Genomic DNA, 15,567 nt, shown 5'->3' on the forward strand with positions numbered 1-15,567 from the left:
TACTGTCTGAAGAGAGTGCAAGAACAAACATTTACATAACTTGAAATAAGGCTTTCTCTACTACTGTGCAGCATCTGCAGACCTGCCCCTGTAACAGCTACTTTCAAAGCAGAGTGTGGCTTTTAAGTAATTTTGTGAGCCATGCAATCAGTCAGCCAGGGCTGTTACAGGCACCACAGTGTCTCCCCAGCAACAGGTTTAATCCCACAGCTGTGATTTAGAGGCTCTGTTTACTGTGCCCTTACTTCTGCTGTGAGCCCATACTGTGTGTAATATACAGAACTGTTTAATGTCACAGAAGACATAGCAGAGCTTCAACTTAAAAAATGAATGACTCCTACCAACAGCACAGCCAGTGGCAGTGAGACAGGCTTCTGTTTTTTATAGGAGTTCTCCAATGACAGCGTGTGAGGAACTTCAGTGTGGCATGAGGGCAAGCAAAATCACTGTTTCCATTATATATCTGACGCTAAAAGAGCAGTGAATGAACAGAGTTGTGATTTGATTTTGCCAAACACAAGTAGTTAAAAGGCACGATTCGTACTCACATCAAGGTTGTTATCCTCACCTTTACTGGTAGAGCAACAAAGTTGTGGTCCATGTCTTAAGATGTCAGAGCTTCCCCTTGTGCATGAAGCTATCAGCATGCGAGATCATGCTGAACTTGTTTCCACATCAAAGACAGATAAATAACAGGCGCATCCAATCCTGGAATAAGCTGTGGTAATGCTTAATGTCTCAGTCTCAAACTTGTATATGTGTGGAGTGAAACTGATCCAAGAATATGCATTGCTTCATCATCACATCAGAAATAATGTGGTCTCACCAAGAAATAGTTCATTTATCTCTGCCTAATGGTGCAGTGATACTTATATCACTGAGAACTTCAGAAGGGATCAGTAGCAACTCGTCCCAGCTGCTCATGAAGACTCAAAAGCACTCTACTTCTATTTCCTTGCAGTTAAGTTAGAGTCTGTCATCTGGTCATTGACACATCCTACAGATAGATGAACAACAAAGCCCTCATTTCAAATCTCCGAGGGAAAGACTCCAGGCAGGACATTATCAAATAGGAGGAAAAAAATTGATGGAAAATGCTAACTTTGTAATCCAAAGTAAATATCATGCAGGGAACAGTGGGAGAGTGGGAACGCCCGCAGTCCCATGAATCAGGTACCTTGATGACTGCATGAGACCACTGTGTATCTGGCATTCACTTCAAAATGGAGATACACATCAAGGAAATTGGCTGAAGCTTGTGAGAAGCCTGAGAAGTCAGATCTGTCTAGTTCAATCTCCACAGCAATTTCTCCAAGAGCAAGGCTTAACAGACCAGATGCAGCCCCACAACTACACTATTCTAATGCTTTGAGCTACTGCTACCAACGAGCAAATGGTTTTGCTGCAGGCTATGGGCGTATAGCAGGCTTAGGCATGTCTTCCCCATGTACGGTGTCCCACTACATAATGTAGACACTTTACACCTGTCTGCCCAAAAAACATGTGCATTACTTGTATAAATCCTGCCAAAATCCTTCATGGACCGATACTTCTGTTTTGGAAGGTAAATGCATATTTGAGAAGATGTGAGAGAGAGTGGAAAAGAGTGGAACTGATTTGCTTTAAAGATTGTAATTAAAGATGTTATGCCATTCTTATGATTTCTTTTCACATGCTCATTACATTTTTCTATACTTCCTCTTCTGGGAGAAGCTACATGGAAACACCTCTGCCCAAATGGTTTTGCAGAAAATACTGGCCTGTTTCATCTGTGTCCAGCAAGCTCCTGTAGGCTGTTTTGGACAGCAAAAATCCTGGTCTTTTCCAGGAAAAACAACCCAAATTTAAGGACTAGGTGTCATTACAGAAATAATCCTCAGTAAATTGAATGTGCTGTGCAACAGAAGAAATGTTATTGTCAGTGCGTTTTAATGTTGTCTAGAATCTTTCTCTCTCCCTCTGTCTCATTTTAGGATTATCTTGGTGCTTGCATAGTTCTTACTGCAGCTATCACTTCCATCACTGAAGGGCCAAACTCTGGGTTTGTGGGGCTAGGTCTCCTGTACGCTCTGACGGTAGGTATTAAAGCACAAGAACTTTGAGATCCATTATTCATTTTATGGTAATTTAAAACATATATATACATGATTATCTTCCAGCTTTCTTAATTGTGAAAAAAAAAAAAAACAATCTTGCAAATAATGGATTCAAGCCAAAGTTGAAAGAGTTCAGAGCAACTTGGACTTGCTTCAGATTTTATGAGCCAATTAAAAAAACACAACCATTCCCAGGCCCTGTGTGCTCCCAAGCAGAGCAGAAAAATTTAAAATGCGTAAGAGGACCTGCTGTGCTCTCTGTTTTGCACAAGGCAGTGTTGGTTGCACTTGTACATGGCAAAACCTGCCAGACGCTGTTACCTCACAGGCCGTCATAAACATTGGTAATGTTTAACCAAAGACCAATGTAATCACTGCTGAAGAAGCTGAAATGCCTGTTCTGCCTTTGGATGGAATCTACTCAGATACCCAATATTATTCATCCAATTCTGAATGAATGTGGAGATTGGGATCTTTAAGGCTAGTAGGTATGGTCCATCACGACAAGTAGCAGTAGGTAAGAGGAGGTGGGGTTAGGAAAGACAAGATTTTGGTGACACAGTAACCAATTCATTTTAACTATATTGTGATCAATTTAAGGTGAGTCATGGAAGAGTCCTTCAGCATAGTAGGCAGTAAAAGAGGCTGAGAGTGCATCATGGGCATAGCATGAGTATTGTCATCACAGAGAGCAAAAATATAATTGAATTTGCCAAAAGAGTGGGGATAAAAACAGGATGAGGATAGTGGCAGGGAGAATTTTTGAAATCGTGGTTGGCATGGCACAAAGCTGGCTGCTTTATGCACTAGTAAGTGGAAGGTGGTGTCATATAGAGGATATGGGTATGGATCTAGCACCAAGATTTGGCTTTACCCTTAAATGCTGGTAAGCCCACGGTTGCAGCGGATGATTCCTGGCAGCTGCCTTAGGGTGGCCTTAGATCCCCTTTGAGCTACTGTTACATCACTGTGAACATCTGCCAGCAACTGAGAATCTGTCCCAGACTTTCAGCTTCATTCTGAAAACATTCCTGGTAATCCTGCTTCATTAGCAGAGATCTGGAAGCGCCAAGATGTCTGCATTGCCTTGGCTACTTTATATTTAATCTGTATTTGCAAACAGATCATTAGCGCAAATTAGCCATTTGCTGAAGTCTGGCAGAGCAGCAAAAGTGGGAACCTGTCTCTCTCCTTCCTCAGAATAGCACTAGTGAAACCATGGATGCAGCTGGATCACTGCCTGTCTCCTGACAGGTTTTGTATCATTTCTCCTTGGAGCTAAGAGAGGGATGATGTTTTGGACCTGGGTAAGTGCAAGCTTTGTAGCAACATGGTGTTTATAGTAGGCGTTCAGAAGCTCATTCTCTTCCCTTGTATAAACACCGCCAACTCTATTGCACAGCTATGAAGAAGGCTGAAGCTATGGGCAGGGCCTTTCAGATGCCAGACTCTTTCATCAGATCTGACAGAACTATGATTGTAGATACATTTCTGAATCAAAAGCTGGACAGAGATGTGTGTTTCTGAACAACAAATAATTCATCACTCATCAGCAAGACAATCATCTAAATCCTCTAAATTCACAACAAATTTTATTGTTGACTCTTAGTGAAAAATACTTATTGTATGCCTACTGAATCTGTATAAGGTAAGTGGGAAAGAAGTGAAGCTGTGTGAGTTATTTATAATAAATATCTTATTTGGAAGATTTAACAAGGAAATAAATGACAAAACCTTTCTCCAAGTGTATTTGTTTGTAGGGTGTTCTCATTAACTGAATTTTCTAAACCCTTATTCGGGTACCTAAGTGGCTCAATTTTTAAAGGTGCTTGACTATCAAGAGTTTCTAATAAGACCAGTTTTTCTTTTTTTATATGGGCTTCTACATAGAGACTTGGGAACATACATTTAGGAAATTGCTTTACAATTATCTGTCTGTCAGTCCTCACTAGGAGTCAGCTTCTCTAAGCTACTGAGTATTGTTCAACAATTAGTTATCAACAGTTGCTTACTGCAAGCAATACATTTACAATTTACCAAATCCTGCTTGACTGCAACTGGTAATAAAAATAAATATAATAATATATAATATTATATATATATATATACAATAAATAAAAATAAAAGAATGAAATAACAGTGAATTGATAATACATTTTTTCTCATATATTTCTATTAAAAAAAAAAACAACACATTTTCCACAGAGATAAATGAATCATGTGAACATACACAGAAGGAAGTAGAATTCAAGTGACCATCACATTCTTTTCAATATACTTGCAAACAGTCAACTTTCTTAATCTTTAGTTAGTCTTTAAAAGATTAGAAACTGCAGCATTTACAAACAGTGTTGCCAGTTTTGATTTCTTCTGTGTCTGTGTTTAAAGAAAGTGCCTTCCAGTACCAGGGAGCAAGTGACTCTCCTAGTCAGTCACAGCTTGACTCTGGGGGTATGATGTTTCCATCCTTCTCCTCCAAAAAAGAAGGATGAGAATACCAAGCAGTAAATTAATATGTCAGGGTTGTTGTTTGTGTTGGAGTATGACTGGTCTGTTATGTATGTGATGCTGTTGCACTGAGTCTAGGACTGTTGCAATGTCAGTAACTGACCCACTGTTCTGGTTCAGGCCACAGACTTTCACAAATTCATCAGACTTTTACTCACATATGGATGCACAGACAGAAATCTGAACCCTACCCTTTTTCTCTTTTTGTGATGTAGATAACCAACTATTTGAACTGGGTGGTGAGGAATCTGGCTGATCTGGAGGTGCAGATGGGTGCTGTAAAAAAAGTACACAGCTTCTTGAACATGGAGTCGGAGAACTATGATGGCTACTTGGGTACTGCACTCTAAATTTTTGTGGTTTGTTTTGTTGGTTTTTTTTTAGTGTGGCTTATCTTTCCTCTAGGATTGTTAAAGCAAGGACTGATTTGAATGACAAAGGTAGACAAAAGCAGCTATAAGACATATAGACCAGTGCCTGTCAACAGAAATCAAAATGCGGGGATAGAAAGCATGACACTGAAGTACAATCAGTATGTTTCAGGGCAAAACATATATGTAGCTAATCCGTAAATGAAAAGACAGGTGAAAACTAGAAAAGCATTAAAATCTCTTTCTTTCAAATGCATGATCCTTGCAGCAAATGGGGGCTACAAGACAAAGCCATGGTGGTAGTCAGACCTCAACAATTCTTCCTGAGCCATTTGCTACTATTTGTTCTGCACATATTTCAGATTGGCTTTGGTGTTTCAGAAGTGCAGTGATGAAAAAGCTTGCAAGTCAGCAAGCTTCCTTGACAACCAAACTCCTTAGTCGAGACAAAACCTATCTACATGTTTGCAAATCAGGATGACATATGAGCTGTGATAATGTCAACAGCTCAAATTGTCATGCAGTAACAACATCCTTCCTTGCACTCTCCTTCCTCTGCCGGTTACTGACCTCAGAGCACGTTTACACTGCACTGACCTTCTCTGTTTGCTTTGCTCTCCCCATTTCATTGCCAAGAGCTCCTTAAGCATTCACCCTCTCATCTTAGGTGTCATGATTGGAAAGATAAATGCTAACGTGACCATCAGGCAGTCCCGAAATCCCTTGGGAAACAGCCCAAGCATGCCATCCTAATAGAAGGCCTCCTTTACCCTAACTGTATTTGGCACGAAACTGAAGGCTAGGTTTCTCAAGTGGTTTCATGAAGGTGTCCAGAAAGAGGGAGGGAAAAAGGAACTGTCATAAAAAGTGACCTTTTGATAGCATTTGTTTTGTTTTATTCTGCTGTAACTGTTCCAGACCCTTCTCAAGTCCCAAAAGACTGGCCCCAAGAGGGGGAAATCAAGATTGAAAATTTGTGTGTGCGATATGAAAACAACCTGAAGCCTGTTCTCAAACACGTTAAAGCTTATATTAAACCAGGACAAAAGGTACTGTACAATTTCATATGATCCTCCTTCTGGAGCAGGTCCTTCTTTATTTTCTAACATAGAAGAGCAAGACTAATGACAATTCGCAGTGACAGTTATATGGGCATGGGTCAGGAAACACACTGAGGGCATCATTTATTGGCTAAGATCCATTTTCTTTCTTAGACACCCATCTCTTTCCATGTCCACCCCTGCTGCACAGAGTGAGTGTAGTTGGTGAGATGAGAACAGGTGAACACCGAACAGGAGCTGAGAAAACACACAAGACCATCTTAAATTTCAGCATATAGTGTCACTGAAGTTCAGATGAAGAATTCTGGTGTTTCAAAAATCTTCCTGGGATAAATGTTTCCAATCATTATTTTGCCAAAGAGACCTATTTTGTTTAAGCATTTTTGCCTAAATATCCCAATATACCTGAAAATCTGTTATTATGTTAAATTTCAGCTACTGAATTGTTATAAAATGTTCAAATCAAAGTAATATTAAATGTTACATTGCCCCATGGATTGATTCAACAAACAGAAATAATGAAATTCCATATGAACCAAACAAAAAATATTTTTTCCCCATGGTTAAAATTGCATTTATTCTGAGGACAATACTAACACTGCAGAAATTGGATTTTACACAGTAAAAGAAAAATTTTAAAGACAATTGCTCAGCCAAATATATATGTTTAAGTTCCTTGTCCAATCAGGACATCATCCAGGATGCATACATGCAAACCTATCGCATAAAAATGAGAAACCCCACTGCATGCAAATTAGAGACATCATAATGTCCCACTGTGAAACAGATAGCACTCTTTTTTAATCAACTTGAAAATACCTGGCTTTTACTATGTGATTGATAGGATTGTTTAATAGGACAAGTGGGAATTTCTATCACGTGTTACAGGAGTTCTTCGGTGCACAGATGAAACCGCTTCACCATTCAGTTAATGGTCTCTGTGGATTTCAGCACTGTACAAACCATAGGGAGAAATTAAACAGGTTTTGTTTTTTATTATTTATTTCTGAAGATAAGGCATGGTCCATAGCAGCTGAAGCATCACTTTAAATTAACATTTTTTAAATTATGTGGGGTTTTTTCTGTTGTTGCCTTCTGCCTGGAGGGTGGAACAGTGTAATAATCTCTGCCTCACACTCCTCAGCATCAGTGACAGTCCAACTCCAGCTTTTACTTTGTTTTACAAGTCCTCACAATGCAATAATAGAGCAGAGAGTGTGCTTGTCACAGCCTTCTGTTTTTTTTCTAGTGTCTGCCACTGGCCATTGGGAAGAACCTTTCTTCTCACTAACAGCAGTCCAGTCCAGCTTTCTTAGAACCGCAAGTCTGACTTACAGCTGCCTTTTATATGGAACATCTTGTTTTCTTTTGCAGGTTGGGATCTGTGGTCGTACTGGCAGTGGCAAGTCATCCCTGTCTTTAGCATTCTTCAGAATGGTGGACATATTTGATGGTTAGTTTTCATTGGAGTATGTGTCTCCTGACTCACCCCCTTCTTATTTCTTCAGGGAAAGCCAGGACACTTTTTGATAGTTTATATCCTATCTCTTTGTCTCAGAAGATACTCAATTAGAATGGGGCTTGCTGTGCCTGATCACTCAAAGTACGAAGTATTGTGAGTAGCACTTGGTTCTTCCAGGAAACATTATGTGCAGATTATACTTCCACATTTAAAAAAATATATATTTTTTATTTTTGGCATTTGCTCTAACAAAACAATATGCCATTTTTGAGATAAGAGGGAAAATATGCAACTCTCTAGAGCTCTAAATTTCTCCCTAAAGAATAACTGCATTAACTTGTTATAACTGTGATAATATTAGTGGAGTAGAAATGAACTCAACAAATCCATTCCCTTGATAATTATTTTTTATTTTATAGCATTTTCCCACAACTACATCAGAAGCTGAATAAAGGTTTTGGAAACTTTTTGCTATGTTTCCACTCCTGCAGCATTTCACTCTCCTAGTTAATTGAAATGAACTAGTATGCAGCAATAGGAACCCTGCAGTCATAATAGAGATACATGTGAGCTGTTGGGGCATATGGAAAACTACTGGAAATTTGCTTTTTTTTTTTTTAACAAAGATTTCCGTGTTTCTAATTTGGTCATTGTACATCAAATGTTTGCTAGGGAAATCCCAGTAAGATGTGGGAGGATAAATAATACTAATACTTGCTTTTGTTGTGCTTCTGTGCCTGTATGTATCTATAGCAATAGATTTCTGATTCATGACTGGGGGATCCTGGACATATAAATAGTGCAAACAATTATATTTGTGCCCAACTTTCAGTTTCTTTCTACTTTAATCTTCCTTCTATATCTTTTCTTTATTCCTTCTGTGTCCCCGATTTTTCCCAATGGGAATGCCTAAGTCTTTTCTAATTGACACCAGTTTGTCCTTTGTGCTCAACCCTCTTTACGTCTCAGTTCAATCCATATTTAGTTTCTAAGCTGGCTCACTTCTGATTGGAGTCCTGATTCTTAAAAAATTACATAATAAGATTTTGAGTAAATTTACTGAAGCCAAGATTTCAGTCATGGTACCCACTTTGGTTCCATATGTCTTTGTTATTTCTTAAAATTTTTGTACGTTCCATGTTATTCCCCTATTTTCACTTCTTTATTTCATGCGTTCCCTTTCTTGCCCTCTCTTTGAACCACCTGTCTTCCTTGAGTACTTCTTGTTACTTTCCTGGTTTCCCAACTCCTCCCTACTTTTTCCTAAAAGTCCCATCTGCTTGGCTTCTCTCACAAATACATTACCTTTCTCCCACAGCATGCCACAGTAATATTTATCACAGAGTAACCTACAAAATGCAATATCATAAAAACTTGGAATTACAAAGTGCCATACACACAGCTTTGAAAATCCATATATTTGCCAGTTTGTGGTTAGGTTCTCCCTAACGAATAAACATATTGCAGGCACCTCCCAGGGTTGCATGCAGCCACTCCATGGAGTAATCCACAGGGAAGACTTGAGCCTGATGAAAAATACCCCTTACAGTATCCTTATTCAATTTCCTCTGGTCCATTGCTTCCCCATATACAAAGGGAAGTTTCTATGTCCAGGGGAAGTCACTGACTTTGGTAGTTCCTGATTTTTCTTTGAGGAGCCAAGGAAAGAGCTTCCTTCTACCCTTCCCACTTTCTTCTGCTTATGGAGTACCCATCCCCAGTTTCTCTGGTATGTTTCTCCAGTCTCTCCACTCTGAATATCTGCAATTGCCACAGCTAGCACACCATAAGTCAGGTTTTCAGACGAGATCCATATGCTCTTTGACCTGAAGTAGTGACTAGAAATGGAAAAATCTTACTTTACTAAGTCTCTCAGCTGTTACAACAACTTCTTGTATGGGAATGAACTACTGGTTTAAGGAGTGATTAATGTGACTGCTTCCAGTAATCTTATGCTAGAAGAACAGTATGTAGCTAGTTCACAACCAAATATTTAAGTAAAACTGATATGTAAGAACCACCATGAATGGTATTAAAATGCCTTGGAGTACGATATCCTTTTTTTTTCTTTCTTCTGATCTGCCTCATGTTAAAAAGTTATGTTGTCCTACTCAGCCTTGAGTTCCAAAGAGATTTTTGGCTCCTGATGTATTGACTATAGATAAATACATGTGTTGTGCAAAAGAAATAAGCACAGACATTACAGACCTCCTGCTACTGTTAAAGTCAAGAACAGAGGAAGATACAAAATGTGACTAATTACTGTTACTCTTGTTCTCACTCTGGCTGTAAACATTAGGTTTCCTCATAATAAATTATCCTTCCAGTGCTACTATTAATTACATAACACAGAAGCCACTAATTTCCTTTAAAGGAATTGGGGGGGGAGAAGAAATATGGAAAGGCAGCAATGTTACCAAAAGGCTGGATTTCCTCTGGGTTGTGTTTCTACATGCATTCACCTTCTCGATGTTTGTATAATGGCACTGAGAGAATACAGGGGCATGCTGTCTCATCATCTGGAGCCCACAAAGTATTTGCTTTATCTTTCTGCCTGCGCTCTGATTGTGCAATTCCCTCATATGCCCTCTGCTCGTTGTTTTAAACAGGGAGGATAGTGATTGATGGAATAGACATCAGCAAATTGCCTCTTCACACTCTCCGTTCCCGACTCTCCATTATCCTCCAGGATCCGATACTGTTCAGTGGTTCCATCCGGTGGGTGTATGCAAGAAGAGCAGCAGTGTGTTTGTGATGGGTGATGTGGGCAGGAAGGGATGGAAAAGGGAATAAACCTTCCTAGATCACCACAATCTAGCCACAATCCATGGGGAATTAAGTGAGGTACACAGTTCCACTTTGTTCTTTTGCAGAGGACCTTCATGAATTGTAACTGTAGTGACAAGACCCCTATTTTGTTTTTCTTTGCAGCTTCAATTTGGATCCAGAATGCAAGTGCACCGATGATAGACTCTGGGAAGCTCTGGAGATTGCTCAGCTGAAGAATATGGTCAAATCATTGCCAGGAGGCCTTGGTATGTCCAAGTCACTAGGGCTATAGGTCAATAACGGCATTATACATGCATAAATGTGTACACGTATAAATAGCTACATGGGATCTTACACTCTGAAACATCAGGTAGCAGTTGACAGGTACTTCATGAATATTCTGTCTCTATGCCTGAGCAAATAACCTTACTAAAAATCTGAACAAGAGTCTGATTTTCCATTCATTGCAGAAAAATCCAGTGGCATCTCAACATTATAGACGGATGACTTGTCAGAAAAGAGTTTTAAAAAAGAGTTTCTACTTCGGCTCCTTCAACAGTATCTTGCTTAGCCAGCAGAGTTGTAGCTCTTATCTTGGACACAGACTAAACATTTTCCTTTTCATTTGAGATTTGGTTCATGAAGAAAGCTCACCTATTTCCTTCCATAATATGTGTATGACATTACTAAGATATTATCTTGTATCTTACCAGATTTAACTGTTTGGGTCATTTGCTTAACTACATTGGCTTTTTCAGGGATTTTGCTTCACACTGGAATAGTGCACAAACAGAGCTTTCATGGTGCCTTCTCAAAATCATTGTGTTCTGATTTTACTAATTGTTTTTTTTATAGATGCAATGGTAACAGAAGGAGGAGAGAACTTCAGTGTAGGGCAAAGACAGCTCTTTTGCCTGGCCCGAGCCTTTGTTCGCAAGAGCAGCATTCTTATCATGGATGAAGCCACAGCATCTATAGACATGGCCACAGTGAGTATAGCAATTTGCTCCATTGCCACATGGATCTATTGGGAGAAGAGGCATCATCTTACCCAGAAGTCAGCCATGAGATCTATTTAGAAAACTGCCAGTTCGCCATGTGTTTAATTTCAGTTGTTTCTGTTGATGTCTTTGGGGTTTCATTATTACTGTGAGAGATAAAAAGAATAAAATTAATATTTTAGAGAGTCTGCTTTTACCTGTGCAACATTTCATTGCTGGGATTCTGGTTCACAGATGAAAGGTGTAGTAGAATATGAGTCTGTCTTTTTGATATTTGAAGGCACATAACAAAGTAAAATATAGGAGGATGAAATAACTGAGGTAATCCTTTTGTTTTGTAGGAAAATATTTTGCAGAAGGTCGTGATGACTGCCTTTGCAGACCGCACAGTTGTAACAATAGCAGTAAGTACTAATGCTAGCAGATGCTCTGTTCTTATTTCTCAAGCAGTTATTCTTGACTTTAACCAGCTAAACATCACTATGAAAGCAAAGTAAAACTAAAACCCAAAGTCGGAATATTCCCAGATGTTGCAACAGGATAAGATGCATACTGTCAACCTGAAATTTTGTACTGAGTGATATCTTGCAGGTGGGCCAAATGAAAGCACTGAGGTATAAAGGACTTTATGTGGAACTTCAGCATCTGCATTGCCTCCAAGAACATTTAAAGTTATTAACAAATTGAAACCAAAGCCATGGGCTAAACAATTATTGAAAGTTGCTTCAAAAGAGAGATAAATATGTGTTTCAACAGCTGTTTCATTTGCTTTGTCTGGAATCCAGCCTTGTGGTTAGAGATTAGAGTTATGTCTCCTGGAGTCTGGTTTCAAGTCTGTCAGTGACTAGTTTGTGTAAATGAATGACTTAACCCAGGCTCATTTACAACAGGCTGTAAGATTCTTAGATATGTAAATGATGAACATGCTAACAGTAAGCTTATTCCTTTCCAGTTAAATGCCATTCAAACTTTCAGTATTGTCATTCTCACTGGAATTTCACTTCACCTTTCCTTTGCCTTTCCAAACTTGATGTCTCAAGCAAAATGGCACATATTAATATTTAGCTTTCCTTGCACAGCTGACTTCATTTCCTTCCGCTCTTCACTCATGGCTGCTCCTTCCTTCACCCACCTGTTTTTCTTTTCTTTTTTCCAGCATCGTGTATCTCACATCTTGGACGCCAATATTGTCCTAGTCCTTTCTGATGGTTTTCTAGTTGAATGTGACACTGCCTCAAACTTACTCCTCAAGGAGGACGGCCTGTTCACCACTTTGGTGAAGACTCACAAGTAGACTCTTTCAGTCCACACTGTTCACAAGACTTCTGACTATTTGGTAGTTATTTTTTCCTCTTTAGTTTCCTTTCATTCTGCTTCCTTTCTACTGCACAGCATCTGAGATGACAGTGTAAGAACATTTTTACTGTGCGGCTTCTGGATTTGTTTTATTTCTTCACTATTTACATGAATTACATTTAACAAAAGCCTGGACATGCAACTAACGTTGAATCTATAATGCTAAACAAATCCATTCCTTCAATTAATCCCTAAATTTCAGCCTCTTCAGTGCAATGTCTTACTTCTAGAACTAGTCCTATCTGTACCTGACTGTCCACTTCTTAATAATAAATTCTTATACCAAATCACTGCATCTTGCAACCAGTTCTCTTTAAGATTTATGATCATGAGTAAGCCCTCATATCATCCCCAATTACCATATCTTAATGTGGATTTTAGAAAACTATTCTTTGATTTCTGGCTTGCTTGTGCCCTAACTTGCTATCATCAGTCTTGTAAGTCTGTTAGGAGTTGAATTTTGGATGGTCCTTTGTGGAGCGAGGTGTTGGACTTGATCCTTATGAATACCTTCCAACTCAAGATTTTCAACGATTTCATGATTCTGTGATATTTGCATTGCACTGAAATCAAACTCTACCTCCTGTTACCTATAGGACCAACCTATTCCCTGCAACAAGAACCAATTTAATATTGGAGGGAGCTAACTGATGTGCAGAAGGAAACAACGTAGGGGTGTCCTAATATGCATGCAGTATGGGCAGGCAGAGTACACAACCATGGAGTGGAGCAGGATGCCACGCCACCTGACAGTGCAGGCATACCCAGGATGTTTCTCGCCTGTATTTCCTTAAGGGGAAGATATATTTCAGTGATGCTGGAGGATCTCTTCCAACAGCTGTCTTGTCCATAATAGCAATTAGCTGACTGAAAATGAAGCATGTGCATGCATAAGTGTTTTCAGGCCAGGCGCCAGAAGCTGTGAAGTAATTTGAGATCTCTTCAGATTAAAGATATAGTACAAGGACCTACTCCAAATACCTCTGTAAACAAAGAAAGCCTTTTATTGACTTCATACACCCTGGATTAGACCCATTAATGAACTGCAGTAAGAGTTACCATAATTAAAACTTCTGTATGCTTTTCTTTATGGCAGCATCGGGTCCACACTATCCTAACTGCAGACCTGGTCATTGTCATGAAGCGAGGGAACATTTTAGAATATGATACGCCTGAGAACCTGCTTTCTCAAGAGGACGGCATCTTTGCTTCATTTGTCCGGGCTGACATGTGAAGAACCACATGATGTGTTTTAAAAGCTTATTTTTAAACAAATGAAATGCATATTTTTTAATTCAGTGTAACATCACTTTCAGCTTTTTCTTTTTTCCAGAGCTTCTTCTTTATTCACAATTCCATCTCCCAAAATAATAAATCCCATTGCAATGCATGTATTTCTCAAAGCAATAAAAATGCCACTTAATTCAAAAGCCATTAAACTTCATGCTCACACGCACGCACACACTCACACAAGCAGAAGTCTTGATTTCCTGGAAATCTGGCATTTTTATTAGACTCAGTGACTTTATTTTCTTTGTAGAGGGCAAAAGAAAATGCAGTGCTCTTACAAGCTGCATATGTTATTCTGGAACCAAGAATAAAATCGTGCCGTTTGTCAAGGAAGCAAGAGACCCCCAGAAGAATGCTATCCCCAGAGGGGAAAAGTTAAAAGACAACAAATCTAAACCCATAACTCTTGGGGCAATCTGCTGCATTCCAAAAGCATAAACTTTGCTCTTCAAGTTATAGGGGATGAGCAGTGAATGAAGGAAAGGAAATTAATCAGAAATAAGGAAATTCTTCCTGTCCTTCACATTAGTTCACACACTGTAGTTGGCACAGTATTGCTTTTTCTATGCAGTGATAACTTACCCCTACAGTCAGTTCCTACATCCATATTTGTTCTACAGAATTCTTTGAACCAAGGACACAAATCATCTTGGAATTCTGCATGCTTTGATAGGCTTATAGAGGAATACATTTTGTACAGTATCTTAAGACTTTTTATTGAAATTAATCTGAATGTATAAAGTTGATATTAATATTTTAAAAAATTTCCACTAAAATATTCTTCTTAAAATGGCATGTAATCAGCCAACCACTAATTCCTTTACATGTCTTAAGCCCTTCAAATTATTTTTTTATGTTGGAACAATTATTAAATGAATTCTGCATCTTCCAGATTTTAGGTCACTTATATTCATATTTACCTCATAGAGCTTTGATAAGATTGACCACACTTGGCTAATGCATAGGGCTAGATTCTGAATCATGATAATTGCCCAGTTGACAATAAATCTCTAGGAGTTTCACAGACATTCTTTCAAAGGCAGAGTCTGAAATGCCCACTTCAATCGTAATATTCAATGTAATCTTATTTATCTATTTTTATGAGGTTTAGAATGAACATGAAGTGCACTTAAGCTTATTGTTAGTGTAATGAAAACAACATGAAACAATACCTGGCAAAAGAAAAGTAAGACTTGAAATTCAGATTGCATTTAGTCTGATGATACAATGGTTTATCTCTTTTTTTCATCTTATTCAAAATAAAATCTTCGTGATACAACTAAACACAAAACTCAGCTTGGAACATTTTAATAGGGAAAGTACTTCTGTGATTTTCCTATGAACTGCTGTGAGAAGTTATTGCTCTTCTCTCCATTAATACCCTGTGTTGAACTCTGTCTTACAAAGAAAATAAAAAAATAAAGCAGATGTTTACAGTGGAAAAGCACGCTGTTACGCAGATTTCGGAGCAAAGCAGCCAACATCAATCTTGATTTAATTTCATTGTCTTCGGAGAAAAATTAATTGGATTCATTGTTGTCAGTTTCGGTCAGTATGAAGTAGAAATAACTTTGTTTATCTGCATAACTTTCATGATGATGCAGTCCTGATTTATTTCAAATGGTGCTAATCAGTTCAATGAAATGCTATTTT

General features: G+C 38.6%; 1 protein-coding gene across 11 annotated transcripts in view; it reads left to right on the forward strand.

Moving 5' to 3' along the window:
* Nucleotides 1–15,358, forward strand: part of ABCC9 (ATP binding cassette subfamily C member 9) — a 75,369-nt gene extending 60,011 nt beyond the window's left edge. For 9 of the 11 annotated variants that reach the window (XM_085231814.1, XM_010715829.4, XM_031555332.2 and 6 more), the window contains 9 exons: nt 1,974–2,075; nt 4,820–4,940; nt 5,894–6,024; nt 7,411–7,489; nt 10,108–10,216; nt 10,430–10,533; nt 11,123–11,256; nt 11,610–11,672; nt 13,721–15,358. In XM_085231814.1, coding sequence (XP_085087940.1) covers nt 1,974–2,075; nt 4,820–4,940; nt 5,894–6,024; nt 7,411–7,489; nt 10,108–10,216; nt 10,430–10,533; nt 11,123–11,256; nt 11,610–11,672; nt 13,721–13,858 — 981 coding nt within the window. In that variant the 3' untranslated portion in view covers nt 13,859–15,358. Of the gene's footprint in view, nt 1–1,973; nt 2,076–4,819; nt 4,941–5,893; nt 6,025–7,410; nt 7,490–10,107; nt 10,217–10,429; nt 10,534–11,122; nt 11,257–11,609; nt 11,673–12,424; nt 12,605–13,720 lie in introns of all 11 variants that reach the window. The other 2 variants (XM_010715800.4, XM_010715865.4) reach the window with 2 other exon arrangements.
* The last annotated feature ends 209 nt before the right edge of the window (nt 15,359–15,567 follow it).

This window comes from Meleagris gallopavo, chromosome 1 (assembly GCF_905368555.1).
Source record: "Meleagris gallopavo chromosome 1, MGAL_WU_HG_1.1, whole genome shotgun sequence".
NCBI lineage: Eukaryota > Metazoa > Chordata > Aves > Galliformes > Phasianidae > Meleagris > Meleagris gallopavo.